We start from the raw sequence: 27562 nt of genomic DNA, 5'->3' as shown, positions 1-27562 counted from the left end.
CGTTATAAGTGTAAAGTAAAGAGTCACACATGGAAGTAGCAGCAGAAACTCAGTACTTTCATGGTTTGTACTTGCATCCGTGATCTGCCACGCAGGCACACTGAAGTCAACCAACCGCAGTGGATGGGTGGGATCACCAAGAATAGTCTGGTAGCCACGTAGCGAGCTAACAACGTTAGCTGTGCAGGTAAGTGCTCTTGTGCTCGTTGTTTACCTCTTAATCATTACATCATTACATTGTCACTCATACAAACTGTGGTGGCATTTGACATGTTACTGTTACCGAATGTGTATTTTTCACACCGAGTGTTACTCTGTTTAAATATGATGTTATATTAACTTAGCTGGCTAGCTAGCTAGCTAGCTAGTTAGCATCAACTGGTTGCTAGATAGTGGTTAGCTGGCAGGTATTAGCATAAGTATGTTGGCCTCTTACTGATATCGTGGAACATTAACTAACTACATGTGCTCACTGTTAGCTGTGGTATAACATGACTGATATAATTCATGCAAGTTAACTAGCTGAGCTCTAAATAAGCAGAAATGTAGCTAACGTGTCATTGTTTTTATTTTTAGCTAACATCAGCGAACGTCACAATGGACTTGCCACATCAAGGGTACCGAGCAAGTGGTAAGTGGAAAATATGAATCACCGCGTTACCAATAGTTATCATTATTGTAAAATATTTGCAAAATATCCGTCCACGGTTTCTACTTCCTGTTCTTACTCGAGCTAGACACACAAAGCTCAACAAACAGCTGTCACTGTACGGGTGATGTATAATAACATGATCCCAGTTTATGAGGTGAAGTTACACCTAAAATGATGCAGTCCAATACACCAGCTACTTGGATACATCTTACTTGCAAGAGGGTTATAATGACTACGCTCTTTGACTATCATAGGGTGGAGAAAATATTGTGTATATATATTAAAATGCCCTTCATTTACTCTGTTGTGTCCATCTATTCACAGCTAAACCGAGAGCTCGTGCAGCTCCCTCCACATCTGATTCTATCCTGTTTGATGACACCAGCTCTGCAGCACCAGCAATGAACAATCCCGTTTACTACACTCCTGGGTACAATATGGCAGGACCCTCAAATGACGTGCAAGGAGGTGCTGTGCCGAACAACATGTTTACTGACCCAATGGCCAATGCTGCGTTGATGTACGGCTCCTCATTAGCCAACCAAGGAAAGGATATCGTGAACAAAGAGGTGAGAAAAAACAGGATGTTCAAAGAAAGGTTTCCTTCAGAGATGATACATGCAACAGAATGAGGTGTTAATCCAGTAACCTATGAATACGATTAGCTTTACAACTGCCACAAAACATGTTTCTTGGGAGATTCAACCTCAATGGACAGTTGTAAATACTAAAGGTGCACCAATTGCAATTTTCTTGGCCGATTCAGATTTTTAAAAGTCTGACCTGCTGATTAAGATTTGCAATTTTCTGTCTTTCTAAGGACTATAATTGACCGCCTACACAAACAGTTTGTAACTTCTCTTTCAAAATTGAAATTCGATTGTAAGTTCATAAAACACTGAGCATTAAGTAACTCCAAACTGTACCAAGTTACAACACCTTCTTGTTTTCAAAACCTTGTTTTTTAACGATGTTCCTCCACGGCTTATTTTGGACTTTTAGGTGTTACACAGTATGAACTTTGTCCTGAAATGACGCGTGTGTGACTGTACTGTACTGTGTATGATGCACGTGTGTGGCTGTGACGTTAGTCTGTGCTGCTGTGTGCACGATGTAAAACGTGTGTAAATTTGACCGGCAAAAAATTGGACATATGAGACAGCTGGGCCGGTCACCAATCAATCTGTGTATCGCTTGTACATTCCGGTTTAAATACGAACCAAACACACTCTGAACCATTTTTACAAGGTTCTGCTGTAGCTGTATGACGAAGCATACAAAGCAAGACACAGCCTGACTCTTGATATGGAGAGATAAAATATCTAAACAGGAGTACAGAGTCCTCTCAAATACAGCAATTAACAACTGGGAACGATCTGTTTTCCTCCATGCAGGTGTTTTTTGTGCCGTTTAATTAAATTCTTGTCCCTAAAGGTGACTCTCTACACGCTCATAATTTTAAGTTTCTCAACATAGAGAACCATACAGATGTGTTCTGTTATTGACGTGGCCCCTCCACTGGATTGTTAGCTTTCATACACAGTTAGTTCAATGTACATAGACTGGTGTCAAAGTGATGCACAGTCCTTAGGGCAGCCACAGCCTTTTAGTTTTAGAAACTCAACAGTAGTAATTGACTTTTTTTGATGGCAGACTTGTCACTCTTCATCTGTCTGGTTAATGTTTGCACTTCCTTTGCCTTTCAGATCAGCAGATACATGTCTGTGAACAAGCTGAAATACTTCTTTGCAGTTGACACCAGATATGTGTTGAAGAAGCTTATGATCCTCATGTTCCCTTACACGCATCAGGTAATCAGTGCCATTCACCCATCAGACTTTGTCCTACATCAACGTACGGGGTGACCCAAAACATCAACTGGCACGCATAACAGCTTGATAACTTTCCCTGGTATCATATTTTCACCCACTTATCAATTTGGAACCATGCAAACAACATAATCAGCCACTTAAACACCACTCCAGCTCTAGTTATGAACGTCAGAATGCTGTGATTGCCAGTGCGGATATAAAAGCACACCGAGCTCCGTTAATTCCCACACGCTTTAACGCACTGAGATTGTAAATTAAGTAACCACTCCAAACATTATGTGCCCTGATAAGGTACGAACAACACAGAGTGCAAACTCTCCTTACAAGGCCAGGGTCGCCAAAAGCCATTCTAAAGAAGATACTTTCGACTTTAAGTTTCATATTTTATTCTGTATTTACTCCATTCTTACTTCTAATGGTCATCTACTACTGCCGTTACCCCTAACTTATTATTGAGCTTTAATCTTATCAAGTTTAAATTGGCTTTCATTTATTTTATTTAAGACCCTTCAGGTGAAAAAAAGAGCACCAAACATCATGTGCGTGTTTTATTTTGAGTCCAGGCTGCAGGGTGATTCGTACTGTACTTGTGTGTTCACGGTAGGATTGGGAAGTTCGTTACCATCGGGACGCTCCACTGACTCCAAGACAGGATGTGAATGCACCCGATCTTTACATACCAAGTAAGTTTTCTATGAAAACTAAATGATCGATAGCAGAGTATTTTTTGATGCCTATATAGTGTTTTAAGTGCAGTTTTTGTCTTTCAGCGATGGCTTTCATTACCTACATTTTACTTGCTGGAATGGCCCTCGGCATTCAAAAACGGTGAGTGACTCTTCCTTCCTTCTAATTTACTTGATGACTCAAAGTAAATTTATTTTGTATCAAATGAGTTAAATAAGGAGTGTTTGTTGTGTTTGTGTGAAGGTTCAGTCCAGAGGTTCTTGGACTGTGTGCCAGCACCGCCCTGGGGTGGGTCATCATCGAGGTCCTGGTGATGCTGTTGAGTCTGTACCTGCTGACGGTGCACAGCGACCTCTCCACCTTTGATCTCATCGCCTACAGTGGATACAAATATGTTGGGTAAATGTCAAGTTGTACTTAAGATGAGACTGTTGTGATGATATGAGGGTTAGTTTTAGAACAACGCTTCAACCTGTTGTGTATTATAGCGTAAATTATTAACTGCTAAATCAAAGATGTAAATACATTTGGTCAGGTTCAGCTCAGTGCTTAAAAAGTACCGTTTGTAAATACGGCATTTCTAAATCTTTTTTCATGCTTCTCTTCTAGGATGATCTTCACGGTGTTGTGTGGCTTACTGTTTGGCAGTGATGGTTATTATGTGGCACTTGCCTGGTCCTCTTGTGCCCTTATGTTCTTCATTGTAAGTATTTTGAGGTCATTTTGGAAGTTCATTTAGATTTAGTCCTTATTCTTAAGCTAAAAATGTTTATTAGTTTAGGTCCCATTTCAGTCATTTGTTATCCTTCATAGTTTTCGTCCAATTTCAGTCATTACTTTTCACTAACATGTTTTGTCTCAATTTTGTTTATTATTTAGCATTACTATGTGTTGCATTATTACACTAAATTACATTTTGTTACTTAAATACCTCAACAATGACCACTGACTCTACATATGCTACAGTATTTTACTGAAAAACATACTTGTTGTTGTTGTAGCCTTATTTGCAGTTTACAGATGTTTCTGTGTTTGCAGGTTCGATCTCTGAAAATGAAGATCCTGCCCGCTCTCTCTTCGGACTCCATTGGAACCGGACCAAGTTCCAAACCCCACTTCCGCCTTTATATCACTGTGGCTACTGCCGTGTTTCAGCCAATCGTTATATACTGGTTAACCTCTCATTTGGTCAGGTGACCATGATGCATTCAATAACTTGAAGTCCAATTCTATTGGAGCCAAAACATTTTGTTGTTGAGTGTTTGTACACCTGCCTTTATACGCTGGTTTGTCAGTAAACTTAAAACATACTAAGATGGTGTTTAGCTTGTTAATGAGAGTGTGACACAGAAAATGTCTCATGTAAAGTAAATCTGACAAATGCTTATTTTTGGCCACCTAACTTTGAAGACAAGGGCTTTCTTTGTGAGATCCTTTTTATCATAACGTTGATTCAGTTCAAGTTTCCTTTTATATAACGTCCCTGGACCTGCTTTACAGTATTTCACCCCTCAGTACACACACCACACAGACATAAAACGCACATTACACACATGATTCGAGTACCATTTTCCGGTATGGTGGGTGTGTTGCTGCGTTATCCCCCTTTCTCTTGTGAGTCTTGGGTCGTATTTATCTACATTTGACAAAGCATGACAATGTTTGGATTTTTTGTAGAAAAAAAATAAATATATTTAGCTTTGTGTATTCAATTTTAACCGTTTGTGAGACCTTTATTGATTTATTTAAATAGAAAAAGTAGTCATTACGCTGCATTATATGATGCTTTTGATACTTAAATACTCTATGCTGATTCTCGTTTACATTGTTGGAGGCAAGACTTTTACTTACAACAGTATTTTTACACTGTGGTCACGCTACTTTTACTTTCGTAAAAGGACAGAATACTGCTTTCACTACTGGCAGTTTTGGTACCATGTCCTTCTTGTGCATCACTTAAAAATGTTGCTCTGTCCACGTTAGAAACTATCCTAGCCAGTCCTGATCATTGCTACCAAATACACAATCTTCTTCAGAATTTTAACCCAAGTTTGTTTACTTCATCCACCGTTGTTAAAATAGAAAATAATTGAATAACCAGATGATGAGTTGAATGATTAGCAAAAACACATAATGCAGCAGCAATGCCCCTAGTGGAAACCAGGAAAACAACACAATAGCCCCAGAGGGCAACCGTGAGAAAATGGCTCAATCTGGTGGAAATGGCAATAAACTACAACTTGAAGCCAGGGCTTTAGATTGAAAGTCTGATATAATAGGATGCATGCTTTTCTGCTGTAATTGTCATGAAGGGTCTGGGTGTCTTTTGGCTACATCGTTTAATCTTGACTTATTATAGGAGCTGAGGTTGAACTTTCCAAATTTGAAAAGAAACCCAGAACTTATGCAGTGTACACACCCGTCTATTGGTTGGTGTGACACTGTATAATTTGTGCGGGAGCGCGCATGTGCACGCGCACACTGCAAAGCGTCCTTTTCGTTCCCATGGAGACCTCGGACGGCAACAGAACACGGAGGATAGGAGTCCGAGTCCACTTCTGAACTACAGAACTTCACCTTTAACTCTGCAACGACGTGTTTTGAACATTTATGGAGCTCCGCGTTCTGCCTGGATCATCGATTTGGTTATTTGGTGAGTAACTAGTTAATGTCAGACATTTTTGAAGCACAAGGTAACAACCACCTGTGAGAGGAAAAGGCGCCTTTCTAGACTAAATGAAACTTTATATTCTTCCGCCATTTGCCTCCTGGACTGCTTTGCAGAGCCATGTGGCTTCACATAAAAGAGACTTTCAGGGCGTTAGGAATTGGATTTTCCTCGATTTCAGCTGCCTTCGGGATGTACGATCAACAAAGACTTTCTAATAGACCTGCACCTGCCCGCTGGGTTAGTGTTTAGTAAAACGTGAGATGGTAAGCTAGTCTGAGCGTGTACAAGTGTTCACTTATTGGACTTTGTTCATTTAAGGGGATGCTCACCAGAGGGGAACAGAAAGCTAACATTTAACTAATATATTGCATTTTCCATCAGCTCGTTTCGTCAGCAAGTCAGTAAACCTGAAGTTGGGATGGACCTGGAAGTACGTAGCCCAGCCTCATGTTTGAATTGTTTTTGTTTTAGAGTTGTGTTTACTATGCCCTTACAAAGGGGAAAAAACAATGCAAATACAATTTCCCTATTGTTATTTCTGTGCACTCAAAATACATGTTGTATGCTGAGCAGATTGTAATGTTCGTTGTGATTTTTGGCGAAAGGCTCTATAGATAAAACTGACACGACTTGACTTCCGTCCATAGTGCAAAGTGGCTCTCTGCTACTTTTAGATTTGAATTTGATTAGATTCAACTTTATTGTAATTGCACAGATTACAGGTACGAGAAGTACAAGTAAAGTGCAGAGTAATAGAGTAATATAATTAACAGTAAGGGATGGATATCAATACACTACAGATAGATTCTATATGAACATGTGCAACAGTTAGTCAACTTTTAACCCTGATTTACATGAATAATTCCTCCCAGCAGTAGCTTTGATTGATTTCTGTCATTTCTTCCAGCAGTGTGCTGAATGACCCTGGAAGTTTCCACCTGGGAGCGAGATGGAGAACATCTCTCATACACTGCCACCCTCGTCACCATGTCGTTCCACTTTTGAGGGGTCCGTACCTTTCTCCTCCTCGCCGCAGCGGACCTGCTCAGAGGGCCGTCTTTCACTCCCACTTTCACCTATTTCGTTCCCCCCGTCCCCGACCTCGCTCTCTCCAGCAACAGCAGAGTCAATTCACTCTTCCTCGCCTCTGTCACACTGCACAGCCTCTCACTGCCTCGAAGGACAACTCACACAGTGCCTCAGCCCGGCAAACATATCTGACCAGGATGACCTGACCTGCCTCAACTGGCTGCATCAGAGGGGAAACCTGCTACCGCTGCAGTCCCTTCATAAGATGACACCACTGACTCAGCTAGAGTCCTCTGTGCCTCCCCGTCCTCTTCCTCCTGCCTCGTCCAAGCCACCGTACTCCTTCAGTAGTCTTATTTTCATGGCAATAGAAGACTCGCCTGACAGGAGGCTTCCAGTGAAGGACATCTACGATTGGATTGTGAATAATTTCCCCTTCTACCGGACAGCCTCTGGAGGCTGGAGGAACTCTGTCAGACACAACCTGTCCCTGAGCAAGAGCTTCCGTCGTATTCAAAGGGACAAGAGCCAGGTGGGGACATTACTTACGTTTACCACATTAAGAGCCACGTTATAGTGTGTGCTTAAATTATAGGACAGATGTTCAAACATCCACATCACTGCAATGTCCTTGAGCAACACACTGAATGCAGATGTGCTGCTCTGTAGTCGAGTCAGCAACTAAACTGCCCTGCAGGGAACATTATAATTAAGTACACATGTGTTGAGGTTGTTGTTTTGTCTACTGTCAGCATTTCTTAAGAGTTTAAGTTTGCAGTTTGAGTGTTTCAAGTGTTTTGTATGTTTTTTTCAGTCAGTGGGTAAGGGATCGCTGTGGTGTGTGTGTCCAGAGTATCGGCCGGCGCTCCTCGAGGTGCTGAGGAAGACCCACAGTTATCACAGCACCAACATCAATCTGTTAAACAAGCCTGCACTGTGAGTATCACCACACAGTCTGAAGTATGACCAAGACATATTTTCATTGTGTGTTAATACATAATTTTCGATTCACATTTAACTCCATTAATTGTTAGGTATACTGTATTCACTTCATGACTAAAACACTTCATACAGTTTCTGTTGACTGATTCTAGACAAAAAGTCAATACTAAATGTGGCGATACGATAAGTTAATAACAGAAAATCATTTGACAATTCAAGAACAAAATGCCAAACATTTGCTAGCATTAGCTTCTCAATTCATAGTTCAAAAAATAATAATTTAAATGGAATATCTAAGGATTTTGGGCTATTGGTTTAGACAAAACACACAATTTGAAGACTTTTCCTCTGGCTATTGCAAATTGCAATGGGCATCTTTCACTGTTTTCAGGTAAATTGATTGATTGATAAAGATTGAAAGTGTGTGTCAGCGCTACAAAATATTACTTTACGCAACATTCCTGTGTTGTTTTTTCTGTTAATGTACTACATTCTATGGGTTTCTTTGGTGGATGAGGAGTTTTTGAGTAATATTACATTTCAATGAGGCTCTTACTGAGGTGTATTTTATGTGCTTTTCTAACATTTTGTGTGCAGGTTGGAGGGAGCTGAATTTGTGGTGCCTGCAGTGTGCGACTCTATTGAGATGTCAGGTGAGTGACGAGGTGACACACAACACTTAATCAGCACACGAGCTTGTACACATTTGACCCTTTTATGAATTTCTTTTAGGCTGCAATAATTCATCAATGTAGTAACTTCTCTCTGTGACACTTTTATTACCTGCGACTTTTCCCCGTCTCCGCAGCTTTTCGACATTGTTCCTGTTTGTGTTCAGTTGTCATGGCAACAGCCTTCTATTACCTTGGAAACCTGGCAATAGTCACGCTTAGTCTCCTTTATGTCCCCTCGTTTCATTTCCGGGCCTATGGCGCTATATGGGCCCATAGACGACCAAGTCAGACTCCTCAGAACGACCTCGTTCAACCAGCCTGCATGAAAACAAGTTATTCATATTAATGTCTTACTTTCTGACACATATTCTGCTTGATTGGTTGTTTTTCTTTTTATGCAGATCCTCTCTCTCATGCCCTCTTCCTCTCCACACCGTCATCCCAAATCCTGACCAACGATAACCCAACGTTCTCCGACAACCCACCGTGCCCTTTGACCCCAGATCACGAGGAGCTTGTGACCATGGAGTCGGTTGAATACCAGCAGGGGGAGGTCAGTGAGGACATGGAGAAGGACCCCCTGTCAGACAGCGGGTACATCGAGCTACACTACTACCAGTCTCACCAGTACCAGTACCTGGTGCTGCCGGGTGACACAGAGTTGGACCTGGAGACCGTGGAGATCCTTCAGCTCGATGCCGAGGCCCAGGAGGCTGCCGGGTCACTGCTGCACCTGGCAGGCGGTGGATATTAATGTTACATCAACATTTAACAATCACAACCAAAAGAAAGCTTCAATCCATCGTAAGCAAACGCTCCAACAAAGAAACATAAATAGGGATTTATGTTTAAAAGTCTGAAGTGATAATGGATGAGATGATACTGATGCAAGTTGGCTGCTTCATCCTGAGACGTTGACACTGCCCTAAGGCTTGTTTTGTAGTTAGGTAAATAATATAGATCAACTTTCTAAGGGACTATTAATAATATGGGTCATATTACTTAATATATGTTCAGGCACTTTCAATGCAAAAGCTGAATTCACCACCATACAACACCATACAATGACTCCATGGACAAAGCAAACTTGTGTGTGTGTTAACTTGAAAAAGGGGAGGGGCAAGTATTAATAAAGAATGATCTTTACTACAATAAGTTTTTAGGTTTTGATCTGTGTTTTTTTACTCGTTAAGTTCTTTCTCAGGGTGGAAGGTGTGCTTCCAACTCAAGCAGAAGTACTGTTTCTTGATAAAGATGTTTTCAAAGTAAAAATAAGTGAGCAAACTTTCTTCATAAGAAGGTTTTTTAGAGGTTATTTTATGAGGGAAAATAAATCTTGTGAACAAATTTAATTTGAATATATTGTTCTTAACACTGTTACTGTAACCTGTTCTGAAAATGCTGCCTTTTTAAAAGTAGTTGAGTATAATACCTGATTTAAAAGTACTTTAATTTATAATGTAGTTGCAATTGTAGATTGCGCTCAAAAAGTCGGAAAGCACTTCTCAATTCGTACCTCCAATTTTGTTTCTAATTAATTTCTTTCCACCTGTTGTCATTATTTTAATCATGTATGCTGGAGTTGATTTTATGCTACATGATGTTAAGTTACTGACGTTCTGTTAATTTTCTGGTATAACTATATACATCTTCAACCAGGCGTAGTTTGATTGGAATTTGGAGTTAAAATGCTAAATGAACTCACTGCCATTTAAATGACTTTACAGTACATTTCTGTTTGTAAATTGCATGTATTTTGTGTTCATGTACTTTAGATCTTTTAATCTAACAAATAGAATCTGTTATGCGGTTCTTGTGAATAAAATTTGCTTGTTTTTAATGTTTGTATATTTTGAATTGCACTGCCGTTTTTGTTTTGTTTCATGTGAATTAATTCTTAATTTATCCTGTATTGTTATTACTTACACAAAAGAAATAATTGAGATGTGATTATATTGGAACCACAAGACTATTAAGCTACTTCTAAATATCTATAATGGTATAAATGTAGTTCATCAAAAACTGGTTGCAAGGCCACACTGTGTTTTGAATACACGCAAAACACCAAACAGTTTTACATTACCTGTCCGGTAGTTCCGTATTCGTTTAATGATTTAGCTTCATACATTAAAAACTACATTTCCGAAGCTTTGCGACAGGGTGGGCACGCTGGGTAGCGTAGTTCGTCAACGGACTGAGGCAGAAGCAGGAAGCCACACTTGAAACTACATTTCCCAGACGAAATTGCGCAGGAATATCCCGGAAGTATGCGAGTTTTCGTGGTGGAAAAAAGTTCTCATAGTTATTTGCATGCCAGAAGTAACGCTTCAGTCGTTCCTCCACGATTGTGTTTAAGCCGTTTGAAGACATCAAAGGTAACAACACACACAAAGCAACTAGAGGAAGAGAGTTATTGTCAAGATAGTTTTATATTTAGAAGATCGCTGAGACGTTAGTTTTTAGTTCCCTTTAACGGCAAACAACAGAGACGCGTTAGCTTATGCAGGCTATTGGCTACGACCGTTAACTAGTTGATTAACTTTAGTCAATACTTATGTGCTTTAACGTTAGCTGTTGAGCTTCATTAACGTTAGAGATCTGTTTAGCTTAGCCAAACTGGTATAAGACCTGAACGTGTAGCTATTCATTACTCAACGTTCATTATAGAGACAGTAAACTGTAGAGTTTAGCTTCTCTCGTGTGGTGCTCGCTCATATTAACAAAGTGCAGGCAGATTACAAAACAGAGTTTATTCTCAGAGCTGCAGAATTTCTTTTCTACGTTGCAACACAGTCACTGCAGATAAATGCTCGGCATGCTGCTGCTGAGTGCCACACCTTATTTTGAGTGTGGTGAAGGATAAAGCGAGCTTTGGCTATTGTAACTAGAAATAAACTGACAAGCAATGTGCCTCCCTGTCTGAGTCATCGTGGGAGCGAGGACGTCCTCACCAGAGAGCAACAACAATGAATTCCTTAGAGACAGCTCAAACATACACTGTGTTGGAGAGCATGGTGAATCCACTGCCTGGAGGCAAAGCAGCATGACACAAAGACAAATATTGTGTCTGCCAAAAAAATCTGTGCATATCTGATTTTTTTTTACAGGAGGCACTGGTGAAATGGTATTATTTGTAAACACTTTTGGGTGGGATTATCATCCAAATCTCATATTTTATTGACGCTCGAAAGAAAGTCGGTTGCTGGCTCAGAAAAGTGATTTTTAAGGAATTTGCCCTTTAGGCCTACAACTAAGTTGTATTAATTAATCTATTGGTTATTTAGTTTTCTTGTGAGCAATTTATTTTTAATTTCTGCTTTGGTCACGGACAGACTATAACTCTATTGTAAAATGTCCATTACAAGTAACAAGACTCCCAAACATGTCTGAGAGTTGCTTGTGACCTACACAAGAAAACTAAAAAAAAGTTATAAAAGTGTTTCTAACAACTCAAGATACAGAAAAGTAAGCACCCAACCAGCATATGCTTGCTAAATATTAATAACTAAAACTATTCAGAGATTATATGAATTTGAATCTAATAATTCTCAGTTGACGACTAAAAGTGATAACTTGGTGCTAAATCAATCAATCAACCGGCATAAAATTACTTGGAAAATATGTTTTTTTATGATTAATAAATTTGCTAAAATCATTAATCTCTAAAAACAAAACAAAAAGTCAAACATTTGCCATTCACACTTGTAGTTATTTGCCACTTTTGTATGCTGTCTGTCATTGTAGATTTATATTTCTTTTACTTTCTTCGACAATAGTTTCTCACTAACACGATGCGTTTGTCTGTGGTGTTCACAGGGACCAGTAACTCTTAAGGATGGGGACTAAACCAGGCCCAGTTCAGATCGTCACAGTGTGTAAGGAGGAACACTCCTTTGCGCTGGACACGGAGGCTCTGGCCCGGGTTCTGTTGGCCCCCGAGGTCAGAGACAAAAATGTGGTGGTGCTGTCAGTGGCTGGAGCCTTCAGAAAGGGCAAGAGCTTCCTGCTTGACTTCATGCTCCGCTACATGTACAGAAAGGTGAGTCGTACTCTGTAACAGGAGCTTTCAGTGTCTCACCAGACATTATATCTGTCTACTGTACTCTGAGGCCATATCACCTATCATGTTAAATAGTGAGTACCAATGATACTGACTAGTTCCTCCTCGTGTGTTGACGGTGTGATAACTTGGAAAATTACATGTAGTCTTACATTGATTGCTTAACTAATGCCCATCCCTGCTGTAACATGTGAACTAACTAGTTTACTTAACAGGAATGTTTGAGACCGTAGTCATGATCCATAGTAAGGAGTGGAGTCTATGTATAGCCAACTGGGTAATCGTGGATAATTATGACCTGAGAGTAAAAGCTGCTATATTCTTTAGAGTTATTGAAACTACATGACAAGGCATGTTACATTTCATATGCAGAGTTTCATGTAGAAGCCCCAGCTGGTCTAGAAAGTGTATTTTGTATTATTTCAGCAGGGTGGTGAAAACTGGCTGGGTGAGGATGACGAGGAGCTGGCTGGATTTTCTTGGAGAGGCGGTTCTGAACCAGAGACAACAGGCATCCAGCTGTGGAGTGAAGTTTTCCCCATCCAAAAGAGCGATGGAACAGAGGTACTTTAAATATATTTGTTCATCTATGTACCATATGTTTGTCAAGAAACATCTGTATGTCCGGTCCATTCTTGTGAACACGATATCTCAGGAACACCTGGAGGGAACTTCAAATTTGACACAAACATCCACTTACACTCAAGGATAAACTGATTAGATTTTGATGGTCAAAGATTGCTGTGACCTCACAAAACACATTTTTGCTGTGTTTTGTGGCAGGTGGCAGTGGTGTTGATGGACACTCAGGGAGCCTTTGATAACCAATCCACCGTGAAGGACTGTGCCACCATCTTCGCTCTCAGCACCATGACCAGTTCAATACAGGTGACCGAGCTCTGATTGTCAGTGAGTTCATCAATGCTTTTTATTCGTGTAATGTGTACTTATATAGTTTCTCTTTTGTAGATCTACAATCTGTCACAGAACATACAAGAGGACGATCTGCAGCAGCTACAGGTCTGTTTACTTGAGCATTAGATCAGATTAGTCAGAGTCAACCTGAGTGTGTCAGCAGGTATTTTGGTAAATGGACTTGCATTCGTACAGATATAATTATTTCTAGTCTTCTGACCCCTCAAGGCGCATTAATCTACATGTCAACATTCCCCATTTAGGCACACATTCATACCTTCTTATGATCATAAGCTCTTCTGCTTCTGACAGACGGGTCTTTTTCATAATCTCACTTCTTAATATTCGATGCTCTCAAGATTTGTGCGTTGTCTCACTAATAACTTTGTATGATCATAGCTGTTCACGGAGTACGGTCGTCTTGCCATGGATGAGATCTTTCAGAAGCCCTTCCAGGTAAGAGAAACCACAATATGTGATTCATTCATTGCTGGTGTTTGACATTTATCCGGTTGTTGCTCTTCAATTTAACACCTTTTCATTTTCCTCTTACAGTCCTTAATGTTCCTCATCAGGGACTGGAGCTTTCCCTATGAATATTCCTACGGGTTTAGAGGAGGCAATGAATTCCTGGATAAACGGTTACAGGTACCAATTGTGTCTTATTGATTTGGAAGAATATAATGAAAACACTTTGCTGATCTTGGATACCGAGTTTGGGATTTTGCCTTCCTATTGATGTCTAAAGGTGAATGAGACCCAGCACGAGGAGCTGCAAACAGTGAGGGATCACATCCATTCATGCTTCAGCAGCATTTCCTGCTTCTTGTTACCTCACCCTGGGTTGAAGGTTGCCACCAGCCCTGAATTTAAGGGACAGCTTAATGGTAAGAGCCCTGTTTCCACACTAGTCTAATGTGTTTAAGGTTAGCAGAACACTCAATGTACCATGTGCTGTCTTAACTTTTCTTATATATTTATTACCTCAGCTGTTGCCCCGGAGTTCAAAGAGGAGCTGAAGAAACTGATCCCCAAACTGCTGCATCCCGATCGTCTGTGTGAGAAGGAAATAAATGGAAACAAAGTCACTTGCAGGGGCCTGCTCGAGTTCTTCAAGGTAACATCTTCTCCATCTGAGGTTTCCTGCGGAACCAGATTTTTTGAAGTCTAATATTGTAATTTCTGTCCTACCAGGCTTACATCAAGATCTACCAGGGAGAAGATTTGCCACAGCCAAAGACTATGCTCATGGTATGTACAGGATTAACGTATATGCGTTTTAACAGCAACATTTTGTTTAGTTTTTTACTACAATACCATTAACATGTGCCACTTTTGTTTCGCCAGGCTACAGCAGAGGCCAATAATCTGGCAGCTGTGGCTACAGCCAAAGATCAGTACAGCAAGAACATGGAGAGGGTGTGTTTCACCGAAACGATGCATCAACTGCACTTCTTCACTGGTGTTTTCATATAATCCTGACTACAAACGTTCCTTCTTTCCACTCTCAGGTGTGCGGGGGAGACTTGCCCTATGTGGCTCCGGACTCTCTGGAGGAAAAGCATCACTTTTACTTCCGAGAGGCTCTTCATAACTTCTCCAAGACCAAGAAGATGGGCGGAAAAGAGTTCTGCGACCGTTACCAAGCAGAGCTGGAACAAGAGCTGGAGGAAATGTGGCAGTCACTCGGCAAGCACAATGCGGTAAGAGACTACTCCATAAACACGAGAACCTTTATTTGACATTGAAAGAAACATCTTATAGGTTTATCAATCAAAACACAACAGTTTGACCACTTAAACTGATTATTTTTGGTGTATTATTATTGGATTGATTGCCGTTTAAGGCAGTGATATTATTTCTTAATCATCGGTTTCTTCTCTTTGCTGTAAAAGGCAAAAAACCTCTTCAGCGCCTTCCGGACACCTGCAGTGCTGTTTGTCCTGGTGTGCCTTCTCTACGTGCTGTCGGGTGTGTTGTTCTTCGTTGGCCTGTCTACCTTCGCCTTGGTGTGTGACTGTACTCTGGGTGTGGTCATGATGTCCATGCTGACGTGGGCCTTCATCCGCTACTCTGGTCGGTACCGGACTGTAGGAGGAGCCATCGACCAGGCCGCAGGTGTCGTCCTGGAGCAGGTGAGAATAATGGGGCTGGTGTCCGTCTACAAGTCTTTCACAGATTTCAGTTATGTCATTATACTCTTTTTTTTGTTGGCACTGCATGTACCCATAAACGTCACTAGAGGGAGCAATTGATTTTGGAAAGTACAAAAAGGTATGCAGCAATCTACGGGTAAGAGACATTTGTATACTGTGGGTTTACCAGAGCGTGTTTACTTGGTAAAGGGTTCAGAAGAGTGGTGAGACTGAACCGTACAGTACACAGTAAATGTGTATAAACAACAATGAGCTAATAGAGGCACAAGAACTGTCCTGTATCTGCAGGGTTGGATGATAATTATTTGTGGGTTCTTAAACACAGTTTAATAGAAGCATTGCAGGACTTGTATGTTTGGATAAAAGCTGGTGAAATCAGAATGTGGTTGAAGTGTGATTTGTTTATTTAACCGTCCTCTTGATTGAATGTGGGGGAGGCCTGTGCGCCACATCGAGCTGCTGGTTTTGCTAAGCCACGCCCACGTTGACATATTAAATCTTATGTTTGATTTAAACCCCACCCACATATTCTGTTGCACATTGAAATACGTTTCTCTATGACTTTAACTTCTGCAACTGTTTTTATTTAGTCGTTAAACCGGATCCAACATCAACGGAGTTCAGGTAGAAAATGAAACGAACAATGTTGAGAGAGTCCGTCTAGAGTTGATTCTCAAGTTCACGCCTTTTTACTTACACGAAACAAGAAGTGTTTTTGTTTTTTTTGTCGGAGCCGCTCTTCCTGACAGATGAGGCCGAGAGACGTCAGTGAATTAACCACATCACCAAAAGAACGGAAGGCAACGTCCGTTGCGAGAAGCACTTGACGCAGTCAGCCGTCACATTAATGGTCCCTTTTTGTTTCTCCTCTGTTTCCAGGCCACCGTGGTGTTGAACAAGTCGAGAGGCACGGCCACCGGTGACCAGAAGAAATCCAGATAAAGGACCTCTGGACCTTCGTAATCGCGACGCAATGCTACCAGCACACCACACAAGCACACATTCAGCACTAAAGCCTTACCATGCCTCCCATTGGAACAAACATGCAGCTCAACCAGATTGCCACAAGGAACAAAACATGATGCCAATCCACCAGCATCTTTATTATGCACGTTACCCTGCCTGTCTACGTCCAGGCTTATGTAAAGGTGACTGGAGTCACTGAGGCAGGGAGTTAAATCATGCCAATCCCTCTTATTGATACTACAGGTCTTAAATTGACACTGCCATAATTTTACAAGTTTACAATTGGTCTTAATGGACATGTCGATGTTTACCGTTAAACTTATAAAACAAGTTCTTGGGGAAGTCAGGGTGATTATCAAAGAAAGCTTCTGCAGCATATCTTGTTACCTTAAAAAAATGCTGGCTTTAAAGCTTATACATTTCTACATATCACTTTGTGGCTATATTTTTTTACTTTGCGGCCTTAAAACATTCCATTCTGTTTGTGGATTTGCTTTATATTTGATATAAACTAGCATTTCTACTTTGAAAGGAGAAGAAGAGACGCACTTTCTATATAGCACAGTAGATTTTGTAAGTTGCATATAATGGGAGTTCAGTTGAATCTCATTTGTTTCAATTGCTTTGCTGTTTATTCCTTGGTGGAATGTGTTACACTTTATAGATTTTGATACTGTATACTAGACTCTTCTGGCAAAATTATTTTTATATATATATATATATATATATATATATATATAAATAAACTTGTATTCTGGGCATTTTCCCTCTCCAAAGATAAGTAATGATTGGAATACTCAAAGGTGTTGAACGCACAATATAATAAAACAAGCGACCAGTCAGCCAAAGAGTTAGCTTTTAATATTTGATTTAAACTTTGACCGTGTACTCCGTGGCTACAATGAACTCAGTGAAAAAACACTTTTCCAATCAAACATAGCAAGTGTTCACCAAACATGGAACAAATAACAAGCAGGATTTTTTTTATACAGAATAAGAAGAAGTAATCAGTACAAACGTATAGAAAATGTGACAATTTTTCAGTTGACTGGCGCACTTGTCAAAAATCCTTAAGATGTTCTCAGAATGAACGCGGCATTGGATTAACTAAAGGATCCTGGTTATTTGAAACTATGCCCGACATGAGAGGTGGATTCTTTCAGAAACATTCAATTGGAGACGTGGAATGCAAGCATCTAGTCTTGTATAATAGGTCTTTCAAATGCCACAAGATTGTAAAACCTGAGCGCAAAAGTAGGATAATATAGTCTGTAATGATTCAGCTTTGTGTACTTCAACAACTAACCACATATTTCCTGTGTTCAAATACAGAATGGACACACAAAACGCTAATAAACAGTGCATTAATCTCACAGTGATTCCATGAAGCTGTAGATATGAATCATAAGAATACAAGGTCAAAAAAGAGATGTGCAAATATGGATGATGGGAGACTTTATGAAGCCATGATTTCTGACCATCATTTTGCACATTCCATGTCTGTCCCTCTGCACAAGAGGAAACAAGCACTTTCTTTTGCACTCCCCCTCTTTGGTGCTTTTTGCACACTGCTCGTTCCAAAGGTAAATGCATGCAATATTGTAGTAAAAGCTAATGTAGTAATCTCTTGCAGGAGTATTGTGGCCTTGACTTGAGCAATGCTGTTTTCTAAAGAATAAATAAAGCTTGAAACTGTTGATGCGCCTTTTCAATCCATTCTTTTGTTTAAAAAGTGGCATCAGAGAAACTCTGCCATAAAGGTTGTACAAAAAAAACAAAAAGAGGGAGTAGGATGTTTTGAAATCTCTTACCACACTGACTCAGCAGCAGGATCACCATTACAAACACTTGCTGTGTGGCAAAGCAGTGATCATTTTACTCACTTATGTCAAGCTTTTGTTCACTTTTCCTTTCATGTATTTCAATCGCCACAAAATTTTCTGTTTCAGATTGCATTTGAATGTTTGGTTGAGATTAGATTACATTAGATTCGATTTAGCATCTAACCAGATAGTGTAAATGTTACTGGCACCAGACCTAGAGGACGTCTGGACCGGCAGAACGGTTACACAGGCTAGGAAGCAGCGTGTAACCAATAGATACAACTGTGGATCGATAGAGAGAGGACCAACATTGGCGTCATGCTCAGGCCAGAGATAGTTTTATTCTCACACACAATTGCAGAGCAAAACATTTTGCAATTTACATAAACAGGGTGTGCCCAAATCCAAATGATTTCAAATATATTCCACATTAACACAGATTCCAAAATACTATAACTCAGAACAAACACACCCTTTACTCTTACAGTAGCTCACATATTAACACATACAGTCCTGCTGACATTTATTTAACAGTAGCATAATGGACACAAAATCTGTGCAGGGCCGAGATCCTTCTTGTGGCACTGGCACCTCTGCGTCACTCAGGTCAGTCTGTGTCACTCAGCGTCAGTCAGCGTCACTCAGCGGCAGTCTGTGTCAGTTCAGCGGAAAGATTCAGCTGTGGCAGGCGAGCATAGTTCGGCAACCGTCAAGAAGCTGCGGCGCTGAGGGGGTGGAGCCACATTTCCTGAGACATTTCCGGAGAACACCCATTGTTGTTAGGACAGATCAGCTTCCATAAATCAGTTTTATGATTTTAGTTGAGTCACCGGAGCCCCCTGTTCTCTGTATGCATCCTTAGAGTAAGTACGTTGTACTTTTTTGTTTTTCATTCATTTTATTTAAGTATGATTTTGCAACAAAATGGAACATAATACACTCTTTCCAAATTATTACTTTTATTATCATTTACAAGTATATATATATATATATATATATATATATATATATATACAATTTAAATTAAAACCCATAAAATGTACAATACAAAAATACATGTTTGAAAATATCTTCACTCTTCCTCTGCTTATATGTATATGTATGTCAGTAGGTGACACAAGCTGCCAGAGAGTGACGCAGGGTGACGCAGAGTGACACAAGCTGCCAGAGAGTGACGCAGGGTGACGCAGGGTGATGCAGAGTGACGCAGAGTGATACGGATGTATCCTGGGGGGGGGGGGGGGTCTGTTTTATAACAAACTAAACTTGTAAAACATTCCATTCTGTTTGTGGATTTGCTTTATATTTGATATAAACTAGCATTTCTACTTTGAAAGGAGAAGAAGAGACGCACTTTCTATATAGCACCGTGGTGTTGAACAAGTCGAGAGGCACGGCCACCGGTGACCAGAAGAAATCCAGATAAAGGACCTCTGGACCTTCGTAATCTCGACGCAATGCTACCAGCACACCACACAAGCACACATTCAGCACTAAAGCCTTACCATGCCTCCCATTGGAACAAACATGCAGCTCAACCAGATTGCCACAAGGAACAAAACATGATGCCAATCCACCAGCATCTTTATTATGCACGTTACCCTGCCTGTCTACGTCCAGGCTTATGTAAAGGTGACTGGAGTCACTGAGGCAGGGAGTTAAATCATGCCAATCCCTCTTATTGATACTACAGGTCTTAAATTGACACTGCCATCATTTTACAAGTTTACAATTGGTCTTAATGGACATGTCGATGTTTACCGTTAAACTTATAAAACAAGTTCTTGGGGAAGTCAGGGTGATTATCAAAGAAAGCTTCTGCAGCATATCTTGTTACCTTAAAAAAATGCTGGCTTTAAAGCTTATACATTTCTACATATCACTTTGTGGCTATATTTTTTTACTTTGCGGCCTTAAAACATTCCATTCTGTTTGTGGATTTGCTTTATATTTGATATAAACTAGCATTTCTACTTTGAAAGGAGAAGAAGAGACGCACTTTCTATATAGCACAGTAGATTTTGTAAGTTGCATATAATGGGAGTTCAGTTGAATCTCATTTGTTTCAATTGCTTTGCTGTTTATTCCTTGGTGGAATGTGTTACACTTTATAGATTTTGATACTGTATACTAGACTCTTCTGGCAAAATTATTTATATATATATATATATATATATATATATATATATATATATATATATATGAATGAACTTGTATTCTGGGCATTTTCCCTCTCCAAAGATAAGTAATGATTGGAATACTCAAAGGTGTGAGAAGGAAATAAATGGAAACAAAGTCACTTGCAGGGGCCTGCTCGAGTTCTTCAAGGTAACATCTTCTCCATCTGAGGTTTCCTGCGGAACCAGATTTTTTGAAGTCTAATATTGTAATTTCTGTCCTACCAGGCTTACATCAAGATCTACCAGGGAGAAGATTTGCCACAGCCAAAGACTATGCTCATGGTATGTACAGGATTAACGTATATGCGTTTTAACAGCAACATTTTGTTTAGTTTTTTACTACAATACCATTAACATGTGCCACTTTTGTTTCGCCAGGCTACAGCAGAGGCCAATAATCTGGCAGCTGTGGCTACAGCCAAAGATCAGTACAGCAAGAACATGGAGAGGGTGTGTTTCACCGAAACGATGCATCAACTGCACTTCTTCACTGGTGTTTTCATATAATCCTGACTACAAACGTTCCTTCTTTCCACTCTCAGGTGTGCGGGGGAGACTTGCCCTATGTGGCTCCGGACTCTCTGGAGGAAAAGCATCACTTTTACTTCCGAGAGGCTCTTCATAACTTCTCCAAGACCAAGAAGATGGGCGGAAAAGAGTTCTGCGACCGTTAAAATTATTTTTATATATATATATATATATATATAAATATGAATATATATATATATATATATATATTCATATTCATAAACTTACAGACCTGGGCCTCAGCCCCTCTCTCTGCAACTGGTTGTTGGACTTCCTCACAGAGAGACCACAAGCTGTTCAGGTCAACAACAACACTTCGAACACACTAACACTGAGTACGGGGGCCCCCCAAGGTTGTGTGCTCAGCCCCCTTCTCTTCACCCTGCTGACCCATGACTGTAAACCCAACTACAGCTCCAACCACATCGTGAAGTTCGCTGACGACACTACCGTGGTAGGTCTCATCAGCCACAACGATGAGACTAACTACAGGAAGGAAGTGAACCAGCTGGTCCGTTGGTGCCAAAATAACAATCTCTTCCTCAATGTGGGGAAAACAAAGGAGATTGTTGTTGACTTCAGGAGAACCCACTCCCAACCCCCCCTCCCTCTGACCATCAATGGTGCTGCTGTGGAGCAGGTGAGCAGCACCAAATTCCTGGGTGTGACAATCACAGATGACCTCACCTGGAACAGCAACACCACTGCACTGGCAAAGAAGGCCCAGCAACGCCTGTACTTCATCAGGAAGCTCAAGCGAGCAGGAGCCCCCCCCCCCCCCCCCCCCCATCATGCTCTCATTCTACCGAGGCGCCACTGAGAGCATCCTCAGCAGCTGTATCACGCTGTGGTTCGGAAGCTGCACCGCCTCCAACCGCAAGAGCCTGCAGCGCATTGTGAACTCTGCCCAGAGGATCATCGGAGTCTCACTCCCTACACTACAGGACATTTACAACACCCGCCTCACCCGCAAAGCACTCGGCATTGCGGGTGACCCCACCCACCCCTCCAACAGCCTCTTCAGCCTCCTGCCTTCAGGGAGAAGGTTCCGCAGTCTCCGTTCGAGCTCTACCCGGCTGAGGAACAGCTTCTTCCACCAGGCGGTCAGGATGCTGAACTCTCTCCCTCCCTCTCTCCTCTCGCTCCCCCTCTCTCCCCCCTGCCATCTCTGCCATCTCTCCCCTGACCTCTCTACCCTCCCCCTCACCCACCTTTCCCCACTGCCTCAAATGGAACATACCAGGACATCTACTCCCCCTCACACCCCTTCCCTCATCCAGCACCAGTCACTTTTTTTATTTATTTATTTTAATTTTATTCTCTGCTGCTACGAACATAAACCCCCCTCACACACCCTTCCCTCATCCAGCACCAGTCACTTTTTATTCTCTGCTGCTACTTGTTAATCCTTTATCTAGGCCCTTATGTTCTTAACTTTTTTTTCCCTATTTTATTCTATTATATGTTATATGTTCATGTCTATATTACACTGTGGGACTGCAAGAAACGGCATTTCGAATTTTCTGTATGCATAACACATGTGGAAACTTTGACAATAAAGTGAACTTTGAACTTTGAACTTTGAAATAACAAGCAGGATTTTTTTATACAGAATAAGAAGAAGTAATCAGTACAAACGTATAGAAAATGTGACAATTTTTCAGTTGACTGGCGCACTTGTCAAAAATCCTTAAGATGTTCTCAGAATGAACGCGGCATTGGATTAACTAAAGGATCCTGGTTATTTGAAACTATGCCCGACATGAGAGGTGGATTCTTTCAGAAACATTCAATTGGAGACGTGGAATGCAAGCATCTAGTCTTGTATAATAGGTCTTTCAAATGCCACAAGATTGTAAAACCTGAGCGCAAAAGTAGGATAATATAGTCTGTAATGATTCATTTAGAATAACAGCCTCCTCCAAGCAGGGACTTCAGATGTGCCTTCATTTTGTTTACTTGCGATATCTGAGCAGTTTGTTTCTGAGCCCATGGACTCTTGCTGAGCATTGGTCCGGTTTAATGTTCATAATGACCCTCTGAAGGAACTCACAGGTGAAGGAACTCACAGGTTAAGGCAGTAGAGTGCGACCATTAACATGGCAAAGCCTGTGGGGATGTCTGCGAGCTTATGTAGGATGATCTTCTCCTCTGCTACCACAGCCACATTGAAGACTTCCAAAGGAAATGCATCTTGCAGAGTGCCTTCGTGTCCAATCAACAGTCCAACCTGCATTCCTTTCATGATCACATCAAGGTTTTCTCCATGGGCCTGAAGATGTATAAAGACATTAAAATCTTAACCGACATCTCCAAATTTAAAACATAACTGCCACTCTAATTACTCGACTATAATTTCTTTTTTTCCCCCAATAATTTGAAGACTTATAATATCATCAGCTCTGTTGCAGTAAAGCTACCATTACCAGCTCAACCAATAGTAATACAGACAGGGAGAGCGCTGAAGGGTATGGTAATAACTCTAATGAACATGAAAAATGTTACCATTGTCACGTTACAAAAATTTAGTGTAGTAAAGGTGTAAATACAGTTTCTTACGTCACACATCCCGATTATGTCGGTGGAATCCTCTGAAAGATAGCATGGAAGACCAAGCAGGGCGGCTGTTCTTCTGTTTTGGTTTGTGTCCTAAAAGAACAGGCAAGAGTAGATGAATGTGATACCAAAGCTACAATCCTAATTTTAATACACAATAACAAGAAACTTGTTTTCAACACAGTACATACCTCCTTTTGCAGACACTGCAGCACACCGCGCAGACGCAATCTCCTGCTCGGTGAAACACCTGCTTTGTACAGCTCTAGAAGACTTGGCACCAAGGCATCGAGTCCATCCAGGAATGACTCCAGCAGGTCTTTAGTGGCAATCCTACTGAACTCGGCACTCAGCTGAAACAGACAGATGACAAAATGCAGAGAAATATGTATGAGTGAGGGAAAATAAGAGCAGTATTGAAATGAAAATACAGGATTTCTGTGCTATACTCAGTTGGCAAAACATTACCTGTCTTTCACTAAACAATGCAGGCCATCTGTCCATGACTGCAGAGATGAGTGGCTCGTTACCAATGATTTCACTTCTTCTTTGCGAGAATGTTGCAATCATCAGATCATCCAGAAGCTGTGAATCTGGTTCTTTCTTCTGCACTTCTAGAAGCATGGTCTGGTCTCGCGATCCTTCTCAGATTTACCGGCAGTTTGTCCCTCAGGTGGCTCTGGCAAGAAATGGATCTCTCCCTTTTTTGACCTCTTGAATGGCTTGAACTGGACATTCTTGATATCTGGAAACAGAAAAAATTTAATGAATTGCATGTTTAGTGAAAAGAGCAAATATATGTATTCAACACAAATATAACATTTATTTCCTTTATGATTAAATGATCAATCTTTACAATTTCAAAATACTGAAAACAAAAACAGGGATCAAGTGATTTTGACGCAAACATCCTCTAGATTACAAAAACGGATAAACCGATTCATACATCTAATTTTCATATACACTTATTCAGTTTATTGAGTTAGCTAAATTGTGTGTAGTATAATAATAGCCCTGCAAGAGTTTCAAACTTGATGATGGTTAAAATATTCAGTTTTAGCTTTGTTTTGTTATAAGTGAGACAATAGATTGTGATGTTGAAATGTATTACATTTACTTGTAGAGAGTACGAGAACCGCCTCTCAATATAATCCAATTCAACAGCGCAAGTCTCAGAAATGGGTAAAGGAAGTCTCTGAAACTCTCCAACCTGTCAAAGATTACTAGACTAATACATATTTAATTTATTGTTTAATTGTTAGTATTAACTTGTTTGTAGAATATTTTGTGCCAGGCCCTAACCTGCATAATACATCTCATTATGCATGTCAAGTCTAAACATTACAAAAACAAACTACATAAAGTTGTACTATTCAACAGTTAACATTAAACTGGCTAACAGCACTATGGCCTCACTGATCATGTCTGCTGATGTGGAGACACACTGCTGGTAATAGGAGGGGCTGGTTGTAACAAAATGTCAACTGTTTGGCGACCCGTCACTGAACAAGGCTCAACTATTTGCGTTTAACCTACAATTGACGTAGTTAATTCAACCATTTGCCAGCTCCGTTTGTCTGTGTAAACATACCAGTGATGAAGCGAGTTGACTGCAGAGGGGAGGGGTCAAATACACGTGTCTGAATAATTCATATCGTCTCTACTGGAGGATTTGTTGTCATTTTAAATTAATGTTTTTACTCTACGACAGGAGTAAACTATAACTAAAAGTCCGTCTCTTCATCTCTGTGCAGTTTCTACTCTGCTGTCCGCAGAGTTCAGCATACTCTCGTACAAATATGCACGTGCGCACACACACACAGCAGAGAGAGAGAGCGAGAGAGGGAGGGTCGGTCAAAATGTCCGCTTTCCAGTCTTTGCTCTGAATGCAGTTGCGTTCCTAATGAGCGGCATGCTCCGCATTAATATAACGTTAAGTAACGTTACTGGCATTAAAATATAATATAACGAGGAGCAAAGCATAGGCAGCGACTCAGCCATTCAATGTGAATCCAGCAGGCATGAGCTACTTTAAGACAGTAACGTTAGTGGAGGCTAGCAAACTTGCTGACTAATGTTAGCTAGCTAGCTAGCTAGCTAGCTCGTTTTTCACTTGGGGGGGTGGAGGTGTTCAGCGAAAAACTTCAGTGGCACATATAATAATGAATAAAAAATAATATTGCGGTCACATTAAGAATTAACCAATAGTTTATACTTCTACATTAAATACGTTTTATTAAAAGCACTACAGATTAAATAGGTCCACCATTTATTATTTTAAAAGTTCGCGGGCAAAACAGACCGGGGAAACTGTTAAACTAGCTAAACATCAAGACCACACATTTAGCCTTTAAAAAGCCCGACCTACACAACTGTGTTACATTACTAACGTTACACATGATATTAATTAGGAAAAATTAGTGATGTTACGAGATGTGCCGACGCTTCGAAGCGTGTGTCGAGTAATGGAGGGGGCGTTTCCTTGAAGCGCGTATCGAGGCTTGCTTCATGTAGGGGAGGAGCCAAAAATGATGACGTCCGAAGCCTCGCTGCCCGGCGGTACCACGTGACTGCTTCGGGAAGTGGTTCAGAGTTTGCCGGGAGGTTCGACAGCTATATAAACCACTCAGGCTCCATTCAAAATGTGGGTTGTTGGTGGAGAGTTGCGGTCAGTTGAGAGTTTGGATAGTTTGGAGAGAGAGAGATAGTTTGGATAGCGTTTATATAGTTTGGAGAGAGAGAGATAGTTTGGATAGCGTTTATATAGTTTGGAGAGAGAGAGATAGTTTGGATAGCGTTTATATAGTTTGGAGAGTTTAGAGAGAGATAGTTTGGAGAGTTTGGAGAGTGAGGAGAGAAGGATAGGTGATGGAGCCAGCTAGGAAGAGGAGGGTTTCCCCTGTGTGGGAACACTTTGATTTGATAACTCCTAATAAGGTAAGCTAAAGCTAACTCTATTTCAGAGACATTAGGTTTGCTTATCAAGAACTGTATTTTTCACAGTTTCTTCTTTTATTCAAAGGTGAGGTGTTTATTGTGCTCCAAGGAGCTGGGGTACAATAACAACACCTCATCCATGCTAAGGCATCACCGTGCCTTGCATGAGAATAAGGAGGAAACTGGAGCTTCAGCCAGCCATTGTAAGTGATTACAATATTACAAATGCACCATCACAATTTGTCCCTGTTCACTTTTGTGTATTGTGCAAATTAAGACAGGTAACAGACACTGTATTTATTCTCTTTTAACCAGCCACCAGAACACAAGAGCTGGATGAAGCCCTCGTCTCCATGATAGTGACGGACACACAGCCCTTCAGTCTTGTGGATGATGTTGGATTCAGGGCATTTGTGTCCAAACTGGATCCTAATTATGTTATCCATACAAGGCAGGTATGTATGGGTGCATGCATGAAATTGAGAAACTGTTATTTCTGAATAAAAATGAATAAAATGTCCCGTGTCCTGTACATCACTGTCCAAGTTCCACAAGCATATTCAGTCCCCTCTTCCTAGTTCCACAAGCACTTTCACTGTCCTCTGCCTGCTTAAGCCCATGCCATTTTCCTAAAGTGGCATAATAACATTATTACACAACCTGCCATATCATATGATACTACCATTTTGGGAAAATGTACACACACAGAACACATTAAAAAAATATTTTATTATGCACATATGTCATAATTTATGTACAGAAATGATTTGGTCATACATTTTTGTAATTCAGTCATTCCCAACAGCCATAACAGACACAACAATTCAATGCATCACATTATGTGGTTCAGATACAGCTGCCTGTGATTATACACTTGGCCAGTAGGTGGTATCGTGTGCACATGAAGCATCGAGTAATGAACCCTTTCTCGAACCAATTGGCTAAAGTGTTACG

General features: G+C 40.7%; 3 protein-coding genes and 1 long non-coding RNA gene across 4 annotated transcripts; all 4 read left to right on the top strand.

The window, feature by feature from the left end:
- The first annotated feature begins 93 nt into the window (after window positions 1-93).
- yif1a (Yip1 interacting factor homolog A) lies at window positions 94-4889 on the top strand. Its single transcript, XM_079268913.1, has 9 exons — window positions 94-187; window positions 577-631; window positions 977-1221; window positions 2359-2463; window positions 3089-3167; window positions 3255-3312; window positions 3415-3570; window positions 3781-3874; window positions 4210-4889. Exons 2-9 carry the CDS (start codon window positions 598-600, stop codon window positions 4366-4368), a joined length of 930 nt encoding a protein of 309 aa, XP_079125039.1. The 5' UTR covers window positions 94-187; window positions 577-597; the 3' UTR covers window positions 4369-4889.
- Window positions 4890-6791: 1902 nt separating this feature from the next.
- On the top strand, window positions 6792-9241 carry LOC306777997 (forkhead box protein N2-like; the record flags this gene model as incomplete). The annotated part of the gene is made up of 4 exons (XM_079269319.1): window positions 6792-7403; window positions 7686-7807; window positions 8411-8466; window positions 8889-9241. The coding sequence occupies 4 exons, from the start codon at window positions 6792-6794 to the stop codon at window positions 9239-9241; spliced, it is 1143 nt and encodes a 380-aa protein (XP_079125445.1).
- A 1532-nt stretch (window positions 9242-10773) lies between these two features.
- On the top strand, window positions 10774-18281 carry LOC306777763 (atlastin-3-like). The gene is made up of 14 exons (XM_079269026.1): window positions 10774-10862; window positions 12304-12526; window positions 12974-13111; window positions 13331-13435; window positions 13517-13567; window positions 13862-13918; window positions 14018-14110; window positions 14211-14349; window positions 14452-14579; window positions 14657-14713; window positions 14810-14881; window positions 14974-15165; window positions 15358-15597; window positions 16498-18281. Exons 2-14 carry the CDS (start codon window positions 12323-12325, stop codon window positions 16558-16560), a joined length of 1539 nt encoding a protein of 512 aa, XP_079125152.1. The 5' UTR covers window positions 10774-10862; window positions 12304-12322; the 3' UTR covers window positions 16561-18281.
- Window positions 18282-20676: 2395 nt separating this feature from the next.
- Window positions 20677-21256, top strand: LOC306777073. Its single transcript, XR_013771958.1, has 4 exons — window positions 20677-20735; window positions 20813-20869; window positions 20966-21037; window positions 21130-21256. It is a non-coding gene; the product is annotated as an uncharacterized lncRNA (long non-coding RNA).
- Window positions 21257-27562: the final 6306 nt, after the last annotated feature.

This window comes from Melanostigma gelatinosum (assembly GCF_949748355.1).
Source record: "Melanostigma gelatinosum genome assembly, chromosome: 5".
Lineage (NCBI taxonomy): Eukaryota > Metazoa > Chordata > Actinopteri > Perciformes > Zoarcidae > Melanostigma > Melanostigma gelatinosum.
This window is presented reverse-complemented; position numbering and strand designations above follow the sequence as displayed.